Source organism: Trachurus japonicus, chromosome 12 (genome assembly GCF_045865225.1).
Source record: "Trachurus japonicus isolate A0001 chromosome 12, Traja_1.0".
Classification (NCBI taxonomy): domain Eukaryota; kingdom Metazoa; phylum Chordata; class Actinopteri; order Carangiformes; family Carangidae; genus Trachurus; species Trachurus japonicus.
In genome coordinates this window covers 26,630,990-26,652,294 of record NC_140918.1, presented here as the reverse complement: position 1 = coordinate 26,652,294, position 21,305 = coordinate 26,630,990, and the positions used below count along the sequence as shown (strand labels likewise).

General features: G+C 41.1%; 1 protein-coding gene across 1 annotated transcript in view; it reads left to right on the top strand.

Annotated features, from left to right (window-relative positions):
- The window catches only part of arrdc1b (arrestin domain containing 1b), a 39,597-nt gene that overhangs the window by 11,523 nt on the left and 6,769 nt on the right, over positions 1–21,305 (top strand). The window contains exons 2-3 of the mRNA XM_085793994.1: positions 10,441–10,551; positions 16,863–16,913. Coding sequence (XP_085650120.1) covers positions 10,441–10,551; positions 16,863–16,913 — 162 coding nt within the window. The remainder of the gene's footprint in view (positions 1–10,440; positions 10,552–16,862; positions 16,914–21,305) is intronic.

Sequence of the window (21,305 nt, the reverse complement as noted above, 5' to 3'; positions counted from 1 at the left end):
CATAAACAATTAATGGTCAATGACATTGAAGTGTGAAAAGCTTGTCAGCAACTATAGAGATGGTGAACAATATACCAGGAGCTGCTCCAGTTCATTTATATAACTCTAGACATTGTAGCTCTGGCAAAGCAGCCTGTGCTGTTTCCCAGTTTGTGTACCTCCATACTTATTTGTTATGTATGTGTGTGTTCACCCTGACAAGTATGGCAATTATAAACACTCGAATGGTCCACTCGAAGTGGCCATAGACGCGTCAAGACAGAGATACTAGTATATTGAAACCAGTGGGAATGGTGACCATGAAAGGACAGCATGTACAATCTTCTGTTCACAATATAAGTCAAGTGAGTGCAGAAGCCGGCTGGTGGGCAACGATGGCATCCACATTTTGCGATCCATTATTTCCGATCAGTGCACAACAGCAGTGTTTTATTTGGGACAACACCACACTCAAATTTCCTACAGTCAGTATATCATATAGACAATTTACTACATCTTTGTGTACTGACTGTATCAGTATCTGCAACTCGTCTCAATTTTGCTGACCTTTGGATAAAGGGTATTCTACATATTCCACCTAATTAGGTCTTGTCTTTGGTATCTTTTCAAACAGCGTGTCTGCACAACAGTACATTTCAAAGAAGAATGTGACAACCCTATGTTGTCATGCTATGCCAAACAGGTTTTTAAAACTGTCATGTGTTGGCCTAATTTGCATTTTCTTACGGTCGGTTCTTAAGATAGAAGACAGGTGAGTGAGTTTGATTCCTGTATCTTTTTAGTGTCTTCAAACTGTTCACATGTAGCGCTCCAATAGCAGCCATGAAGATTTCTATCTTTCTTTTACTGAGGCTTTCCATGCAGGGCCTTTGTGCGTTACAGCTCGTGCAGAGAGGTTACTCAGGACATGTCTGAGCGAACAGCCAAGGCTCTGTTCTGCAGGGGATTCCCTTACAGCCAGGAGTGATAGATCATAAGATCAGGTGGCCATGTTTGACATGTCTCACTGAGAGGCATTAGAGAGGAGACAAGGGGAGACGTTGGAAAAGTGAGAGGGACTAATTGTTTGCAGCACTTAAAGATTTAATGAAGGTATTAAGTGTAGCATCGGATTACTTGTCTGTCCTTTGCTACAGAGTGTAGGCTCTGACCTTTGTGGAGGAAACTAGAAATATTTCTTCACATGCCATTCATAACTGTTGGTAATGCTCCAACTCCCCAGAAAATATCCTTTGTCTCTGAGAACATCTTTGTCCAGTGTCATTCTTTCAAAAAAAAGAATTATGTTGTTTCTCCATGAATAATTCCATCATACTATGGTCTGCCCATCAAAACAGAGTAGAATTGCCAAGGAAATGCATATTTAACCTTGAAGGTATCATATTTGACATCTTTCTTGTGTTGGTGTCCCTGTGATTTATGGTTTGATGTAACAAAAATGATATCAGTGTAAGATTACATTTCCTCTCTCGGAGCCTCTCTTCTGATAGGCTGGCTCTTATCTGAGGTAAACAGAGAAACCAAATGTTGCAAGGTTGGATGGTGGGTTCGGTGGGCTGGGCTTGGGGCTTGGGACATGAACTGCTTTGTTGTGACATCACAAAGTTACAGAACTCCTAACAGGTTGTTTTAAGGCTCAGTTTCTGAGGCTGTGTGCATTACTGTGTGGAATGAGCCCTTTGATAATTTAACAGTCACTGCATTTGCACAGCCAAGTTAAGTGATGCTGAAAGCTCGAGTTGTGCATCTCATCTGAATTCTGTCCTTTTGTCCACTTTACATACAACAGGGAAAATTGAATAGTCGATGGAAACATATCCGCCTCTTTAACTTAGGTGGCAATATGCATCATTTCAGCAGGTTAACATGGACCCCTTTCTGGTTTACTTTTCTCTCACCTAGTAAACAACTGGAAATAAATAAGTTGGAGTTTTCAACTTCAGGTCCCAACCGGACGTGCCGGTCTGAGCCGGGTTTGGGCTGAAAATACATAGCTACAAATGACTCGGGCCGCATCAGACCAGACGCTTTTTTGGGGGGCCGGGTTCAGGCCAGCTTCTGTGCTACACTTTGTGCTGTCGCTACTGTTGTGAAGCATGCGCACACGCATTGTCCAGTTTCAGTCAGATTAAGGTGAAAACATGCAGAAGAACATCGGTTTCCATTCGCATTATCTGGGTGTTTTAGTTAGTAGCACTGCTTTTCACTCAAGGACCTTTGATAACAATTAGCATCAGCAGTGCAAGAAGATCCATGTCAATTAGATGCACTGCAACAACTAATCCTTACTGATTACTGTATATAGATGACAATTTCAGCCTCTTTTTTCAGTTTTTTTCACTTTCTAGCATTTCCACAGATGTTTCAGTTTAAAACAATTCAGTTTTATCACACAGACACTGCTTTGGGAGTTATTATGCTGGAATGTATCAGTGACGTCCGAGGAGCCTCTCTGTGCATGTGAGGAATGTTGATCAATTCAAGTCATTCACCAACCTCAAATAAAATCCTATTTGTTATAAGACAGCGTTATTCTCTGGAGAGGCTCAGGCTTTTGTTTCTTGTGCAATCCAGACCTTCAAACAAACACACTGAGGCTCTTTTGTGCTTCAGACCATCAGCTGAAATTAGAATCAGCATAATCAGTGTAAATAAGGGACTATCATTATCAGCCCAACTTCCCTGCATGCTTCCCAATAACCCCCGAGCTGACTCATTTTCCGTATGTAGCCTACTGATGTAATAGGCAGCAAGCTCTGGCTGAGTGGTTTCACCCACCACACACACTTTCTGCTGTTTTTCCTGGAGAAGTTCAACATTTTTGCAATGTAGGTTTTCTCAGTCTTGAGTCTTCTATGAACACTACACATGTCGTTGTCCACAAACACATGTAAATGCAAAAAGAAAGTGAATAATAACCGAAAATGGCTCTGTTTGGAGAAGCTGATGACAGAACAAACAACAGAATTGCGTAACTGTCACATATTTTCTCAGGAAAAACACTTCTCCAAAGAAGAGAGAGAGCGGAGGAGAAATGTTGTATCGACAACTTTGCTAAAAAAAAACAAAACAAAAAAAACAGCGCTTGCCATGGTTACTTGCTTCATGCTAACATGAAAGCTATCTGATGAAACTGAAGACCTGAATGTTGGTGAAATTCACAAAGTATTCAGAATGGCAGATAAGACTTTCATTTAAAGGGTAGTGTTTTGGAAAAGGTCAGAAAATTAAACAGCAACTAGATCGCTGCTTTTTTATTCTCTTACATCATAGTAAGTGGAATAAATCAAGAAATTTTCTTAAAAGAACTACGAGGAGTTTCGGAAAGCGTTCACACTTCATTTCCCATGAGCCTCCATGCACACAATGAAATTCTTGGGCCGGCACAAGACGGACGAAAGCGAAAGCATTTGCCAAGAATGTTTTCAGTAATCAAGAACAAAAGTCGGAGGTTTTTTGTTTTGTTTTTTGGGGTGTGTGGGTTTGTATATATATGAGATGGATGAACTGAAGAAAGAAATACAAAAAATTATAAAAAAAAAAAAAAAAAAAGTCGGAGGTTGGAAGACGATCAGACATCATCGTAGTTCCGACCATAAATGATAGCAACTAGCGATCCGGCGGCGTTATTCCATGACACGCCAGGCAGTGTCCGGGAAACCGAAACTAGGAAATACTGGGCAAGTCGACCGCTAAATAATATCAAAATAACTATAAAGACGATATAAAAAAATATATCGGAAAACGATATATTCATTATAATGGACCCATTAACAAGTTGGTAATGTAGACTCTTTTAGAACCAAAAGCAAACTCCTCGGGGTCTCTTTAAATTAAAAATGATTTGTAAAAAAATGTTTATATCTCAAAGAAAATAATTTGTTTTCCTACTGAAAGTTAGATGTTGGTCGGCACCATTACTGCAAAGTTTTAACAACAACCACCCCAAATATGAGCATGATTCTTGATATACAAAAATAAAGGCCAAGTTTGCAGTCAAACTGGGATCTTCTTTACAGTGTCATTAAACTTCATAAAACCTGATATGTGTGCTCGCTCTCCTGAGTGATCCGCTCACTCATGAGTACCACACCTTCGACTCCCACCCACATCCTCTGTGAGCCACCATCACCCCGCTCTGGCCCACATCAGAGAGCCCTTTGATACAATAAAACACAGCAGTCGTGTTCAGGCAGCCAGGTCTGGAAGCGCTATCGATTACATCCTCTCTCCTGGATCTGTCGCCCCACGCCGTCTAATTCGTAGAATCTAATGAGTAGTAGCACCAGGATCATCTCCGCCTACACACACTTTCATTGAACCTTGGAAAGGACCTGGACCGACTCCAGTGTGTTGGCAGCAGATCCAGACAGCTGCTGAGTCAGAGCATGCTCGGCTGCCGGCCTCCCTCACCGCTGAGAGCCGGCCTCCCCGAGGCTGTGGTTTATTCTGTGGAGAGCCGGCCTCTGGCAAAGATTCCTGTGCTGGCACTTCTCAACAGTGATCATAGCTGCTGGTGTGAGGGCAAGTTAGAAGTTGTTTGCCTCAAATTGTGTGACTTGACTTTGCATCGCAGGAGTTTCGTTTTTACACGTTTATCAAGTGCTACTAGCACCAAGCATGCAGATCAGAATCTTTAAGACCTCTGATTACGCAGCGTTTTGTTCTTTCCTGTTGAAAGATCAGAAAGACAAATGGCAGCCTGGTGAGTGGTCATTTTGTGCAATCACTAGTGCCATGACAGACTTTGATACAAAGTGAAAGCATGAACGTTGTTAGACTTCAGAGAATGAAGTGACATTTGTGTACAAGCTGTGTGGAAACAGTGCTCACAGTGTTTTATTGTTTTGTGATTCTAAACCCCTAATGCTGTGGTGCTGTAAAATAAGGAATGGCCCTCGTTTGATTCAGTGATTAACCTCTGGTGTATGTGCTTAATTATTACACACAAAGATTAGATTAAGTTCCAGTTTATTTGATTTCAGAGATTCCCAGCAGCCCTAAGCGTTTTATGTTTAGTTGGACTAGACATCTGCAATGAACTTTGATTTGATTTGATTTATATCTTAAATTTCTTTTATGTTGAATAAGTCAGCAGCACTGTTGTTTCCTTAAAGGGATACTTCACCCAAAATCAATAATTCACCAATTTTCTACTGGCCATCATGCCAAGGAAGGGTTTGGAGAACGTTTGGAGTTCCATGGGGGGTCCGGCTGGCAACGGATTTTCATATAATGGCAGTGGATGGTGTTCACTTTTGAATCGTCCAAAACACACACTATGAAACATCCAAATACCTCCCATCCGTACTGACCCAAGTGTCCTGAAGCCGCGACATGAAAAAATTAATTTGATCTCTGTTTTTAGCCTTGTTGTAGCAGAAGCTCCCAGTGGCTCTGTTGATGTTTGTGCACATGCGTGAGATTTGCTGCGAGAAGTTTGTCCGTCATTGTAAACCATTGGATCTGTGATGTAAACATGGAAGAACATCTCGCAGCAAATCTTGCGTCATGCCAAACCATTCCTTGGCATGACGGTGAGTAGAAAATTGGTGAATTATTGATTTTGGGTGAAGTATCCCTTTAAGGGTTCAACCGAGGGTAGGCTACAGTATATTGTGTACTATACACTACTCACAAAAAGTTAGAGATATTTGACAAGAATATCCCTATAAAAAGTTCATGCTACAGTGATATTCTATCATGAAAGCCTTTTAAGTAGAAGGATGTAATGGTCATTTCCTATCTCAAACAAAAGCTAACAACAGTGGTGGCTATAGCACAACAAAAATCTCAGTGTCTCAATAACTTGATCAGTTTGATCAAAGTGTTGTCTTGGTCTCATGATGTCAACATGCAACATGGTGGAGAGGAGAGAGAGAAGAGGACTGTAGACAAACTGTCATTGAACCAGAACATTTAGTGGTTAATCACCTTGGTAGAGAACAGCATGTTATTCAATAGGGACTGAAACATTGAACATGTGCATTCAAAAGTTTAGAGAAGGTTAAATTAAGTTCACCTGTAAAGGTTATAGCGCATTTAGGTACATTCTGAAATTTAATCCAAAAGACAAACATCCCTAACTTTTTGTGAGTAGTTACATGACGCCATTCATCAATAAGTAAATAAATAAATCAAACCAAATATGTATTAGCAAATGCAAAATGACTTAAATAGCTCTATTTATTTAGACTATAAAACAATGCACTGATTTCATTATGTTTATTTTGAAAACATAGATATGGCTCTGTATTGACCTGTCATTCAATACATTGCTGGCATGGACATGGCACATGAGTTTTGGCTACTCACTATTTCCATCCTCTAAATAAAGTGAGGTGTCAGGTATACCTGACATTATAGATGACAGATTGACACACACAAAAAAAAAACGTGAATGTATTAATTTTCTGTAGCGGGGATTGTAAAGGCAGAGAAGGACAGTATTATCAGGCAGTGACAAAATATTGTCACTAAGCTGCAGTGATTTTAACTTTACAGATCTCTGAGATGATGGATTGATACGGGATAAAGATCATGGACGACCTCTGCAAATATCACACCAGACTCTGAAATGACACTCGCCACACAAAATCTTCATTTCACCAGCTCAAGGTCAAGTTTAGATTTTAGACTTTTTTTTGGCGTGTCTTGTTGTGAGTGGTGGAGAGACACATCACATCTGGATGGATGTCTCATCATCATCAGACACATCATCCCCACTCCTCCTCCTCCTCCTCCATCTGGTCATGTGATTGTGGAGGGTGTAGCAGCTCACTACTCAGCCACAGGCATCCAGCCGCTCTGCCAGCAGCCCCATCTCCTGTGACCCGACTATTCACGTTTCTGCTGCTGCTGCTGCTGCTGCTGCTGCTGCTGCTGCTGCTGCTGCTGCTGCTGCTGCTGCTGCTGCTGCTGCTGCTGCTGCTGCTGCTGCTGGGATATTAACAGATTACCCTGCTCTGACCTTTCATGGGCTGAGCTCTTCACTTTCCCACAACAGACAGCTGTGAACAGTATCCCGTCACAGTAATGGCTCTCCTCTCATATTTGTGCACTTTTTTTACAATTCTACTGTTGCTTCTGTAATTAAGTGTGATGACTCCTGAAAAGCTCATAGGTTGTGTTCATGCCGAGTGTGAAGGTATTGTTCTCCTCCATGAATGAGGCAGATGGCCGAGGCGAAGCAGATTGCAGGGTTTAATTAATGACCAAAATGAATGGATGTGACTGTGGCTGGCTGAAGGACACCGCTCCGTTTTTTACGAGGCGCAGATTTTAGTTTTTGTTTTTGCCGGCAGCACAGGACCCTCCCTCTTCCCCAGATCTGTGCCAGCAGTCCTGCCGGTGTGGAGAGCGCAGCCATCTGCCACTTTGTGCGTGTAATAATGTGTGTGTGTGTGTGTGTTCTGTGATGCCAGAACAGGATCTCAGGAAACCGCGTGGGTGTGAGCTGTGATCGGTTGAACACAGTCTGTGGCATGGTATATAATATTTTATATCAGTGTCTGTGTATGTTCTGGTTTTGATTAGTGACTCTGCCACTGTAGAAATCATGTCATGCAGCGTTGGGCAATAGTATGGCAACAGGTAGACAATGACATTTTGTTACACTCTATGTGTCTGTGTATATTTCTGCTTGTATTTGACCGATGTCATAGTTTGATACTATTGGATTAATGGGAGGATTTCATCATTGAAGTATGACAGCAGAGCGACGAGTTACAGGTTTTTAGCCATGACTTCTGGGTCCAGACTGAAGTGCAATTTGGTTGCTAGCTTTTTTTTTATTTTTTTTTTATAAAATATACTTCAATCCAGGCTATGAATGATATAAAACTTTCTGTAAAAAAGAAGCAGGATATAGATAGGAAGAAATGTGGAAAGTCTGGTTAGGTAATAGGGAAATTGGTATTTCATATCTTGGTGTAAGAAAAACGTAGTTTTGAGAAAACGGCCTGAAAGTTCTGTATTGTAAAATTCCATACATTTTTATTTGAAACTGCTATTTACAAACTCAACAATCAAACCATTAGTAACAGACAGGACTGATAACTGAACAACACAGCATTAAGTTATTCATATGAAATGAAAAGAACATAAAATGTAGTACAGCTGTGCGAAAAGTACGAACTTTTGGCAAATTTGTGAGGAATTTACGGACGCAATCAGGCAAAATGAAGTTAAATAAGCAACAAATTGTGTGTTATTGACGTTCTATTACCACTAGTTTGAAAGAAGACATGTTTAGGAAGCAAAATATCACAAACTCTCAAAATTGACAAAAAGAAAAAGGGAAAATGGTATTTTAATTTAGCCAGAGATGGTGTATATGGTATAAGCATGTTAGCATTTAGCTTAAAGAACTGGACAAAAGCGCTCACATAGACGGCGATATCATAATGAGACCACAACAATCATTTAGAGCAACACTTAGTCCTATCAGTCTGTCTGTCTGCTTATCAAAGTATTGAGATAATACTGGCTGGGCCATCTTTGTGTTTAATCCTCTGGCTTCTGTCACGTGTGTGTGTGTGTGTGTGGGTGTGTGTGTATTATCAGGGGGTTTTCATTTCCTCACAGACAGATCAACAGAAAGACAAGAGGGATAAAGAGAGGAGGGGGTGATCCACAGAGAGAGACGGGCTGAGTCCACTGCAGTGCTGTTCCTACTGCTCACTTCAGCAGAGCTGTCTCGCTGGACAGGTGGACTGTTGGTTTCTGTCTCAGAGCAGCTACATGACTTTTGTATGAGGTCAAAAATGATGTTATCATCTTGACATTTGAATCAATAGGCAGTGGCACACAAGAGCTTGTTGATTACCTTCACTGGTTCACTTGTGTTAACCTAATCTACTGAGGCAACGATTTGATTTGCTGTCACTCTTGTTCTTAACAGCTCTTGGTCACTGTGTTTCTGTGGTTCATTGAAAGTTTTTGTTTTTCCCAAATCAGCTTTTCCTGCATTTCTTCCTCACAGTTCAAGGTCCTTTGTTTAAAACTTCTCCAGCGTTTTATTGGGTATTCAGAAGAAGATTCATTTGCTGTTTGCACATTAAAAAAAATCTCTCTGCAGCTCTAGCAAGAATAGAGCTTTTGTCAGTCTAGCCTCTCTTCTGTCTGTTTTCTGAGTGTTAGGAAGGAATTGTATCATACTGCTTTAGCTTGGTCATAGATAAATGCATCACTGCAATGAGCCAAACAGACGTTCAAATTCTGGCAAGAAAACTTTATTTCATATACGCTATGAGATAATAATGGAACGTTACGAGACGGAGTTGGTTTCGAGGTAAATTCATGCAAAACCGCTGATGTGCGTTCCTGTCATGGGCAGTTTTTCGGTAAACAGTCTCTGCATTTGCCTCAGTTTTGCATGAATTTACCTCGAAACCAACTCTTTCTCATCTCATAGCGTGGTGAATGTGCAGGTCACAACTTGTCCACCAGAGCATTTTGGAGTTGTTGGATTGTGTATTTGATGAGTTTGATGAGAGAAACCAAGAAATCCCATTAGCCTCCATAGCGTAGCTCTGAGCAACTGCTCCGCCGTTCAAAAAATAGCTTGCACCGACAATTAAAGGTAACGAACCTACTCCTAAGACTATATGGATTATGGCAATGGGCCAATTTGCCAAAATGTTGAACTATCCCTTTTAAAAAAAAACACATTTGAGTTCAGTTGAGAATAACTTGTCTCATTTCTTCATCGTGCTGTAGCATCAGTTATCTTGATGTGACCTCAGCTTTTATCTCACCTGTTGCACCTTGGTCATCATCATCACTCCTGAAAAATGTTTGTCTAACACCATGACCCAGTAGATGAAGCGTGATCAGTTGTGATCTAAACCAGTCAGACTTGAATATCACTGTGACTTATTTAGTGTACAGCAGCTCCTTGGCACAGTTCTTCCTCCTCTTCTCCACCTGTTGACAGAAACGATTCAATCCTCTTCTGACAAATGATTTACCACCGCAGCAGCATGCACACTTGGAAACACACAGGCTCTTAATGATTTAGTGGGACATCTCTCTGTGTGCTTCATTGTCATGCTAATCAGTGTATATTGTGGGGCTGCCCTGTGTTTTTCAACACTGTGTTGTTGTTCCAACTGCTTATACCCAGCTGTTCTGTTTTAGCATATGTTTTGCGGTGTGTGTGTGTGTGTGTGCCTCACAGAGTATGGCCTTCTATTTTTTAAGTAAAAGAAATGACAGTTGCACAGTTTTTTTTTTTCTGTGCCGTGAAAGAGATAAAACATGATTGAACAAGTCACAAGCGTCAGGCATCGTGATATGATTAATTTGTACCAGCATGCACAGGAAATAAAAAGACTGAATGACTAACTGATTATGAATCACTTTGTTACATGTATTTTCAATGGGTACGTGGGAAATTGACTCTGGATTGACTGTTTTCTTTCTCTCCTCTTCTTTCAGCTATCAAGGTGAACTGCCAAGGATCATGTGGGATCTCCAACAGGGTGAACGACACCTCCTGGACTATGGAGGAGCAGTACTTCAACAGCACGCTGTCTGTTGCTGATAAAGGTGATGACAGTAAAAGTGTGATGGCTTTATTTTTAGTGTTTCATTCAGCCCCATCATAAATTAATAGTCATGTTTTTGTCATTTGGTGCATGCGCAATTTTCAACAGCATGAGTGTTTCCTGCCAGGCAGTTGTTTACATGCACACAATGTGACACAACAGTGACATGGTCCTTTAATTGCAAAGCAAATCGCTGCCGTGTGACTGTGCAGCATGTCCGCTAATATTCAACAAACAAACTGGTATAGCTTTCTCATTTCAGACTGCTGAAATGTCAGAAATGCAATATGACTGATGGCTCCCGCCCCTTTGGTTGATGGGAAATTGCTGCAGCGGCTTAATCTCACAATGGCACCAGCAAGTTTTTCACATTCCTGTAGTGAGTGTAGTTAAAAGCCTTAATCAGTCAGACAGTCGGTTAGTAACAGCCTCCTGCGGGGATGTTGCAGCCTCCCCGCTCTGCCTGCTGTCTCTCTGAGGTGAGACTCGGTTATCAGTGTCCGACAGTGTCTGACGAGAAGGTTGGACACGCTCCGCAGAGAAGAGGGTTTAATATTTTCCTCCGGTCTCTGGACATCCAGCCCGCCCCGCAGCTGTGAGGCCCGCGGAAGCGAGAGATTACAGGACCTTTTGTTGAGAGCGTGATCTTCCATCTTTTGTATGCGTTGCAGATACTGCCCACGGCCAGAAGGTGAAATGTGCTGTGCATGCGTGAAATTTGTTATATATGCAAATCGTTCTGCAGAGGTTAATGGCAGTCATTAGAGCGTGTAATCCACACTGGTTGAAAACCCACAAAGGAGTTCAATGTTTAACTCTAAGGACTATTTCCTGCAGCATGTGGTATAAACATCAACCTATATACATACTATTTACTGCTGGGCAGTACATTTACTCAAGTACTGTTGATGAGCTTTCTGCTTTGATGCAGCCTCCTTGGTAGGAAACTTGCATAAGTTGCCAAACAACAAATTAATTAATAACAAAATTACAAATTAACTAGTTTAGATTAGCATTATAAAATACTAATGTTAGTGAAATCAGTAGCATTGTTAGACTGCTTCTACATTAACTGAGTGGATTCAGGTGTCAGGTATTTTCAGGCCTACCTAAAGGAAGGGAAACATGTTCATTATCAGCAGGTGACAACTATGCAGTGTAACTACTATTGAACCTGCAGTAAAACATTACCAGAGGGTGAAACATTACCATTTTTATGGTACAGACCAAAATGTCCACAACACAGCCAATGCTGAAAACTACCACATAATGAAAGTTGGTGTCTAATAGTTAAAGCAGAAGTAAGCGATCCGGTCGTTTTGGCTAATGCTGCGTTCCAGGCAGGCTTTTGAAACCGTAAATTACAGCTTCAAGTCACAACTTACGACTTTGTAGCATTCCAGGCAACCCGTAACTCGTGTTTTTCCAACCTGTTTTACCAGTGAAAGTCACTATAACGGCCACTTGTAACTTCCGACCCATGAACTCGTACCAGATCGAACTGGTACGACTTCACAGGTCGGAAAAACACGAGTTACGGGTTGCCTTGAACGCACCATAACTTCTTGTCAGCCGATGGAGTTAGCAGCCCCCGCCCTCGTCATGGATCTATTGGTCCTCGTCCCTACATCACCACATTCAGGCGCATCCCTTGGCTGCACACACACAGCCCTCCATGCCGTTCTCTCTCCTCATTGGATAAAACTTGTAGGATACGAGAAAAGTTTTCTCCTCAGCTTACAGCAGAGCAGAGTGACTGACAGACCCGTGTTTCGGTCCAAACACTCTATGTAAGTGATTGCTGTCGGAAGATATAACTATTTAAGACTTATATTAACACAAAAATATCGCTTACTTCTGCTTTAAATATAGTTAGTGTCATGTTATGCAATATTTCAATTCTTTTACAGTTGCTTGTCTCTAAACAATAGTTACCGGTAGTTTTTCTTTTCCTTAGATGAAAAGGATTTTACAGTCAAAGCAGTTTTTTTTAGTATTCATAATGAACTTATTATGAATAAGCTCTTGTATTTGTTTCTAAAATGAGTCTGAATCTGTGTGGCAGCAGGTGGTTGTCAACAGGTGGTTGTCACACAACTGCAGCATTTCTTTTGAGCCACCACTCCTCCGTCTAATGTTTTCTGGTGTTAAAAACTTTGTAGTGATAAATATGACAATGGAAATATTTACCCCAAATGCTTCTTTGAAGAGATACAGTAGTAAAGCCCACTCAACAACACTTCAGTTCACACATGCACACACACAGAACATGCTGTAAAACACCAGGCACATCCAGACAACATAAATAATTCATTACACACCCGCCCTCTGTGCTCCCCTTTATCTCTGACATTTTTCCGGATCCCATTCTCTTCCAAAAATGGGCAGCTCTGCCCCCAAGGGCTGAGCAGCACAGGGAGAGAGAGACAGGAGGGTGACAGAAGACCACCACATACAGCTCACACACACACACACACACACACACACACACACACACACACTTAGACAAAGCTAGCGAGGCTCGCTGTGGCTCACTGATAATGTGGTATGCCACAGATGCTTGACGGTTGGAGGAGTAAAGACCAGTGATGTCAGAGTCCACTCTTCATCCTGCCACCATTGTCAGTTAATGACCTTCATGAAATGAGGGTCTCTCCTCCACTGCTGCTCTGTGACTGTGACTCACAAAGAGTCATTTTAGAAACGGACAGTATTATTTATCATATTATGGGTTAGCGTTATATTCCTGTTACATATTAGATAACTTAATGGGGGCATAATTTGAGTAGCATTGTTATTATGATTGCAAAATTGAAAACACAAGGTTTAATATGTTTACAGTGGCCATAAACTGCAAATTAACATAACAAATGGGAAAATAGAACAACAAAAATGATGACAATAAGGGAATCACAATGAAAAAAGGAAACAGAACATCACTTTATACCAATAAAGCTTCTTCTGTCAATGAGGATAGTCAGTGATTGGATGGACGTGTTGTCCATCTTTTTAACATTCCTTTCATCACCCTGGCTGATAGTAGGTTCTAATTATGTGATTGAAACTTCTGCGTTTTGGTTGCCATTTCTGACATGTTTTGCTATTTTCCACTGTTTTTTTGTGTGCCATTATGATTCCATATTTGTCACACTGACACTTCCTACATAACATTGTGTTGTCTGATTGATTGTTGTGTTTTCCCATTTGCTGTTGTGTTTCCCGCCTCAGGACCACTATGTTCTTTCATACTGCATGTGAGGAAACTAAAGCCACAAAGCCAAACAAAGCAGAGAAAGTCTAGAGAGAATTGTTTCACTTGCTTCTTTGATTTCTGTGTTATGTTTTTTAGAAACCTGCCTTGGGACTGCGGCTGAAATTTAGCAGTTGTGCTAAGTCCGGCACATTTACACTGGTACTTAATGCGTCAGTGTTGATGAATGTGCACTGTCCCAATTCAATAAATAAAGAAATGAAATGAAATGAAATCATTAAGGGATTTCATCCCCAGTTTAAAAAGTCAAACAGTGGCATTGGTTTTGTCATTAGCGTTATTATGAATGTCAATATGACTTTGAATGAGCAGTTATTACCTCTGAAACAGGTTACAAGCATCCTAATAATTGGACCAAATGAAGTCAAGTGATCATCATTAATATCACAAGTTATGCTCCTGGGACCATATTATATGGAAGTATATGTTTTGTATTACATTTACATTACAAGTCCAGGTCAGTTGCCCTCTGGTGTAATAATACCATCCATGTAGAATGGGTTTGAATTGAATACCATTACATGACGGCAATTATCACCTTTTGTGAGCCAGGTGTGTGTGCATTTTTGTCCCTGCTGGACATTTGATCTAACAATACTCTGACTACTGATTCCTCTCGCGGTAACATTAGTATTCTTTAATGCATAATGTTTGTAAAAAAAAAAGTAAATTTTCTCTGTCCCTGTGATCTTAGCTCAGCTCTCTATAGCTGAGTATCTGCTGTGGCTGCTGCACCTGCACAGGCCTGGTTCAGATCATGACTGCTTCCTCTAGAACACACAAATGAACACACACACAGTCTGAGCACTTCCCCTCAGGAAACCAAGGCCAACGGCAACGGAAAAGGTTGTGCCCATCCCTAATGAGGAGAGACATGTTGCTTTCTGGAAGACTTTAATTTGGCTGTCAGCTCATCTGGAGAATTATTAACCTGATTTTCTCAAGCTGCTCCCAGTGTGACTGGGATAGAGAGGCTATTATTGGTGCCTTGTGCTCCTGTTATCATTTGATCTGACCTTGTGAAGTAAACAAGTATGGAAAATCAATGTAATGTAATGTCATTAAAGCAGCAATAAGTTAACTTGAATGGCATGATAATTAATTACAAAGCTAGACAATGGTCCTCTGCTCATATCTCAGGTGTGATTTTAATGTAACACACATGTGCAGAGAAATACAATCAGTTGGTGAGGTATCAGTTATATTTGTGTGGTTATATTTGTCATATTCGTGGCTCTGAGAGATCTGAGAGCTTTGTTGAATCGAAGGATTTGGGGTATTTATGGCCTACTGGAGCAATGGGGATCTAGTTTTCTGGTAAATTTAGAAATCACAACACAGAGTTTTAAAATTGCTTTCTGAGCAGAGTTACTGCAGCCAGACAGTCTTTTATCTGAGCGCTGCAGACGGTATAATAACCAGTCGGTGTGAACAACTGAGACAAATAATGTTTTCATGGAGACAAATTCACTTCACTCCAGTTTGAGTGTTTTATTTCAAAACACCTCTTGGTAGTTCACACAGCACTTCCTGTTGAGGCTCTCAGAAGGCACTGAAGTCTGCTGCAGATGTCTGATAACATCAGAAATACAGTGAAACGTTCGCAGACTGATACACTTGCACTTTAGAGAGTGTGAGGGTTGAGCTGGAGGGCATGAAGGGGTCACAGGTGGAGTTTGATAATCAGTGTTTTATTTACCCAAAATGAGACAAATGAATTTACAAAAACATGCAACAAAGTTCTGTCACTACAAGACAAGAAACACAGCAATATGTTTAAATGATCCAACAAATCTCAACTGATCTGCAAACACAACAAAAGTGAACATGTTTAACAAGTTATGGCTGATATACACTGTAACAATAAAGAAATAAAACAAGGCAGCTGTTATGTATATCAGACTCAGACTCGTTTATTGTCATTCATACCACGTTGGTAGGAACGAAACACAATTTCCCAGGCTCCTACTAAGATAAGATAAGTAGAAATAAATACCATGACACTAAGATTTAAAAATATATATATATTGAAATTAATATTGTATTCATTAAAAATATATATATATATAAAGAAATACACAAAAGAAATTGAAACAAAATAACCCACATGTATTTTATTGGCCCCTGTGTGTCAGATCTCCCCAGTGGCAGAAGTGAGGCGCAACCCCTGTATTTGTATAACAGAAAAATGCACATATAATATAGAATATCATAAATAGACATAACTTTTTTTAATGTGTGTCCTACAAGTAGAGCAAATGTCTTTCCAATAAATACAAAATAAACCTGAAGTATGTTGTATGAAATGAATAATGGTATAATAACTGCTGTGTTTGTCTAATATGGTTGTACAGGTGTCAAACTGATAAGAAAGATAAATAAATATTTATTCTGTGTTCATATTCCCTTCCCACCCAGCCTGTGTGTGCTATTTGTTGATGCCAACATGTGTAAAACACAGTCTGATAGCTACAGACTGGGTGGACAGGGCTGTCGGTTTGTGTTGTCAACAAGAACAAAGTATGTAGCATGGCTCATACTAATGCTTGTCCTTTTTCAGTCAGACTTGGCACAGCGATACCGGCCTGTATCGGATCAGAGAGTATGACTGCACTCAGTCTTGGGTCGATCACCGCTGGCCTCACTCTGCTTGTAAATCATTGATTAGCTTTGGTGAGAAAAGCTCTAACTTTGCCAGATACATGTGTTTGTGTCGTCATGCGACCAACAGTTTATCACTTCCTGACTGTGACGCAGGCCGATCGGTTTCTGTTGCTTTTCATTCACCACAAAAAAGAGACTTCTTGTCTCAGCTGTCTTTGAACCACAAAGCCTGTTTGTCTCCGAAACTCCATCCCAGTGGGAAAGTAGGTGAGCCCCACAGGCGCAGAGCCTCACCTGGGTATCTAATGTTTACAGAGGCATTTGTCTTCAAAGTAAACCTACATTTTATACACACAGTGTTCATCGTATGTGTACCAGTAAATGAAAAATGTTTTGTTTTTCTTTCAGTGTCACTGATTAACTTTCCTCTTTCACAGGAACTCTGGCGGCAGGCGAACACAGCTTCCCCTTCCAGTTTCTTATTCCAGGTGAGTGACACTGCTCATTCCTTCGTAACAAGGGCGCGCCCTCGGTTCCCATAATTGTTTTCTCATGAACCTACTTTATCAGTGTGGGCCACATGACGTCAGCAAATGGAGCATGTAGGTGTGATGACTCCTGATAAGGTGTTTCTTTTTCTTGCTGTGCACTTGCATTCTGCCTTTTGTCTGTGACACAAAGCCGACCAGCAGATACTGTATGTGGCACTCCAACTGTGTGAAGGGTCATTTACATTACAGGAAAGTACAGCTGTGATGACTGGGAGGAACATTCAATAGAATAGATCAGTGTTCTTATGTACAATAATAACAATAAATATAATAAATTGATAAAAGATTAAAAAATCCTATGTGTCATTAAAATTGCAATGCTGCTGGATGTTCCTCTTCAGCTTCTTAACAGAAACATTCCACAAGTGAAAAATCCCAATACGCTACGAAACCGCAGCCCTGCAGATAACGCAAAGACCAGGTGAACGGACACACACGGTGCCGTGTCTGTCTGTCTGGTATCTTACATTCTCTCTGGCGAGGGGTTGAAGCGCAGGGTGGTTTGGGTTATTTATAGTCCTCTCTCCTGTTGTGCAGTCACTGTTTAATTGGTCTTCATGCCCCCGTGCTTCGCCCTCCCCTCCTTTCAGGGCCCTCAGAGTTGGGAGCGTCAGCACAGGGCAATGTTAACTATCATGTAGTGGTAATTGACTCACTGGAGAATGATGTGTCTCCTACTGACCCCTGCTGGTACAGCACACAGACTGACGCGCTCTTATATATCATACTGTAGATGGTATAGAGAAAAGTTTTTAGGGGGCAAGAGTTAAACAAAGAATAATGATAGATGTGATAGAAGTGTTCATAATGTTAAAAAAATGTATATATAAATGAAATGGAATAAACAGAACCAAGACAATATGAACGTCACATTTCAACTGAGCAGACATGTTGAGTGAAAGCAGTGTCACAAGTTACATGTGAATGCTGAGCAACATAAGAGACAGAGAGATAGACATTTTAAATCTTGTTTAAATGAACAGTTATGTATTTGTGCTGACTGTAATGGTTCAAAATAGATATTTTAAAGAGAGTGAAAAGTTAATAATACATTAAAACCCACCACAAATACACAAAAGGTATTTCTAGGCTAATGGGATTTCTTGGTTTCCCTCATCAAACTCATCAAATACACAATCCAACAACTCCAAAACGCTCTAGTGGACAAGTTGTGACCTGCACATTCACCACGCTATGAGATAACGGAACGTTACGAGACGGAGTTGTTTTCGACTGCTTGCTGAGAGGAACACGCATCAGCAGTTTTGCACGAATTTACCTCGAAAACAACTTTGTCTGGTAAAGTTCCGTTATTATCTCATAGCGTGGTGAATGTGCAGGTCACAACTTGTCCACCAGAGCGTTTTGGAGTTGTTGGATTGTGTATTTGATGAGTTTGATGAGGGAAACCAAGAAATCCCATTAGCCTCTGTAGCATAGGTCTGAGCAGCTAGCAGCTCTGCTCCGCCGTTCTAAAAATAGCTTGCACTGACAAGTAAAAGTAACGAACCTACTGCTATGACTATAGGGATTATGGTAATGGGCCAATTTGCCAAAATGTTGAACTATCCCTAATGTTGTACGCTCACCAATGCAGAAAGCCATAAAGAACATAGGTGTATCTAATAAACTGCCAATTAAGGCTCTAACTGTCTAGATAAATGCAGCCACTGTGCACAGGATATTAGCAAGTAGTTTAGTAGTTGTGTCTGTGATCGTGTCAGTTTGTCTGTAACTAAAGGTCAGATTAAAGCATTTAATACGAGCCGACGCCAGACAGTGCAATTTCGTTAACATCACAGAAGAGCTGACCTTAATATTTACCTGTCTCCTCTTCCATAGAAATGCTCTGATTCTGGCTGAATGTGCTGTGGTTCAGAGTGATGGGGCTCGTAGCTGTGCTTTATAGCAGGGAGACAGAAGCTTTCACATCGTCTGTGTCAGTCGAGGCATCAGATGTTGTCCTGTCTTGTACAAGGACACTCGGGGAGGGAAACGAGGTTCGATCAAAAGGTGGATGGCCTCATTCCAAAGGGACATGAGATACGAGTTCAGGAAGCGATGATGGAGGGAAACGCAGGAGATTAAAAAGTGATAGACTTTAATAGAGTGCTGTAAAGTTTTATCCTTTGAGAATGAGCCACTATATATAATGCATATAAAACTGAAGTTTATTACCCATAAAGACAAGTCTTTAAGTCTCCAGATATTCTGTCAGCTGTGACCCATTTTAAGACACAAGCTGTGGGGGGGGGGGGGGGGGGTTTGGACGTGGGTATGTTAAAACTCAGTCTGGGAACATACTGTCAGATAAAAGTCTGTAGGTGTGAAATCTTTGCTGCGTCCTTCAACAAGCCAGACAACTGAACCGTTACACTGATTTCTTTCTCTCTAGAATTTCATTTCTTTATTGAGTCAACAAGACATCTACACAGTCTGTGAATTGAAGAGTGATTTTAGTTAAACTACATGTATGTGCAGTTTAGTTTGGTAAAGGTCAAGATTTAAACCAGACTTAATTTAGATGAAGTTTGACACATCTTTATCATTCAGTTTAGTGTGTTAGCATGAGAGCATTTTGGTAATTAATACTTGCTTTGTAGGTATTTGGCGTGTCAATCAAAATGTTGCGAAGTAGCATGGGATCATGGGAGTTGTTGTCCTCACGACCTTTGTCAGTGATCACTGGAGACTGATCTGCTAAACATCTGCTTGTCTTTTTCTTCTGATAACATAAAATCCAGACTTCCAATCAATAATATCCTTATAGTTTTCAAAATGACCAAGGTGTAAAAAGTAAGTATGTCTTCCAAGTTTAAGCTTCTGACAAGAACACAGGGGATATGATGATGTGTACCGCTATCATGCAGTGCTTCTCTACGTTTGAGAATCGCTTCGATCGTTTGGGATGATGTATAAGTACACAATTCAAAACAGTAGGTAACATACCTGTATATCCGGCCATTTTTAGGCATTTAAAGTGGAAATTTATAACTTCAGTAGTGAAATTTGACTGATGGTATTAAAGCAGATATCAGTGGAATGTTTTTGTTAATATAAGTCCTAAATAGTCCTATTTTCCGTCAGCAATCACTTACATGAAGTATTTCAGCCTAAACACGAGTCTCTCCGTCACTCTGCTCTGCTGTAACCCGAGGAGAAAATTTTCCTTGTGGGATACAAGTGTTATCCAATGAGGGGAGAGAACGGCATGAAGGGCTGTGTGTGCAGCCAAGGGATGCGCGTGAATGTGGTGACGTAGCACGAGGACCAATTGATGCCTGACAAGGGCGGGGGCTGCTAACTCATGGTGCGTTCAAGGAAACTCATACTTTGTGTTTTTCCTTCCTGTGAAGTCATACCAGTTCGATCTGGTACGAGTTCACGGGTCGGAAGTTACGAGTGGCCGTTATAGGGAACTGTCACAGACAACAGGACGGTAAAAACACGAGCTACGGGTTACCTGGAACGCTACCAAGTCGTAGTTGTGACTTGAAGCTGTAACTTACGGTTTCAAAAGCCTGCCTTGAACACAGCATTAGCCGAAACGGCCGTGCCACTGATATCTGCTTTAAATATCATCTGAAAGCTGCTGAAACTTCCAAAAGAAAACACAAATGCTAACCTCATGGTGGCATTAGAGGAAATGGCAAAGGGTCACAGGAGTCAGTAGGATACATCATCATGGAACAGTGACTTTTAAAAACAAATTTAGCTCAAGTTAGCGTCGGGGTCAAGAAGCAGCCAAGACATCTCTCTAAAAATAAATCAAATGCTCACAAGGTTCCTGGACACACACGTCCTCACTGATGAGGAAACGTTAGGAGTGAAATTAGCATCTTGATGTACAACAGAAACTCAAAAAGTCAGAGAAAGGTTTGTGTGTGACTGAGTGAGCTCCAGAGGGACAAGTCAGGCCACACAGTCTTCCAGCCACCTTCAGCAGCTCAGTCTGGTGTGTGTGTGTGTGTGTGTCCCCAGGGAGAATCAGTCTGTCCCCTGTCAGTCCGTCCACCGCTCTGTTTGTGCTGCCAAGTCTTGTCTGCAGCAAAACAACAACATCCCTCCTCTCCCCTGGTTAATTCTTATTGACAGCAGCAGCACAGACGTGTCCCCGGAGCAGCCACCAGCCGTGCTGACATTAACATCTGAATGAGGATGAAGGGGGGGAAAGGAACGTTGGCACAGGGTGGCTCGGGCTTTATTTCTGACAACACATTAATCACCTTTTCGTACATCCTGTCTGGTTATTTATATGCAGATTGTTCGAACGGATCATGATATCAGAGGAGGTTTGAAGTCGGATGTGTCGTTCCTTTCTTCTCTCCC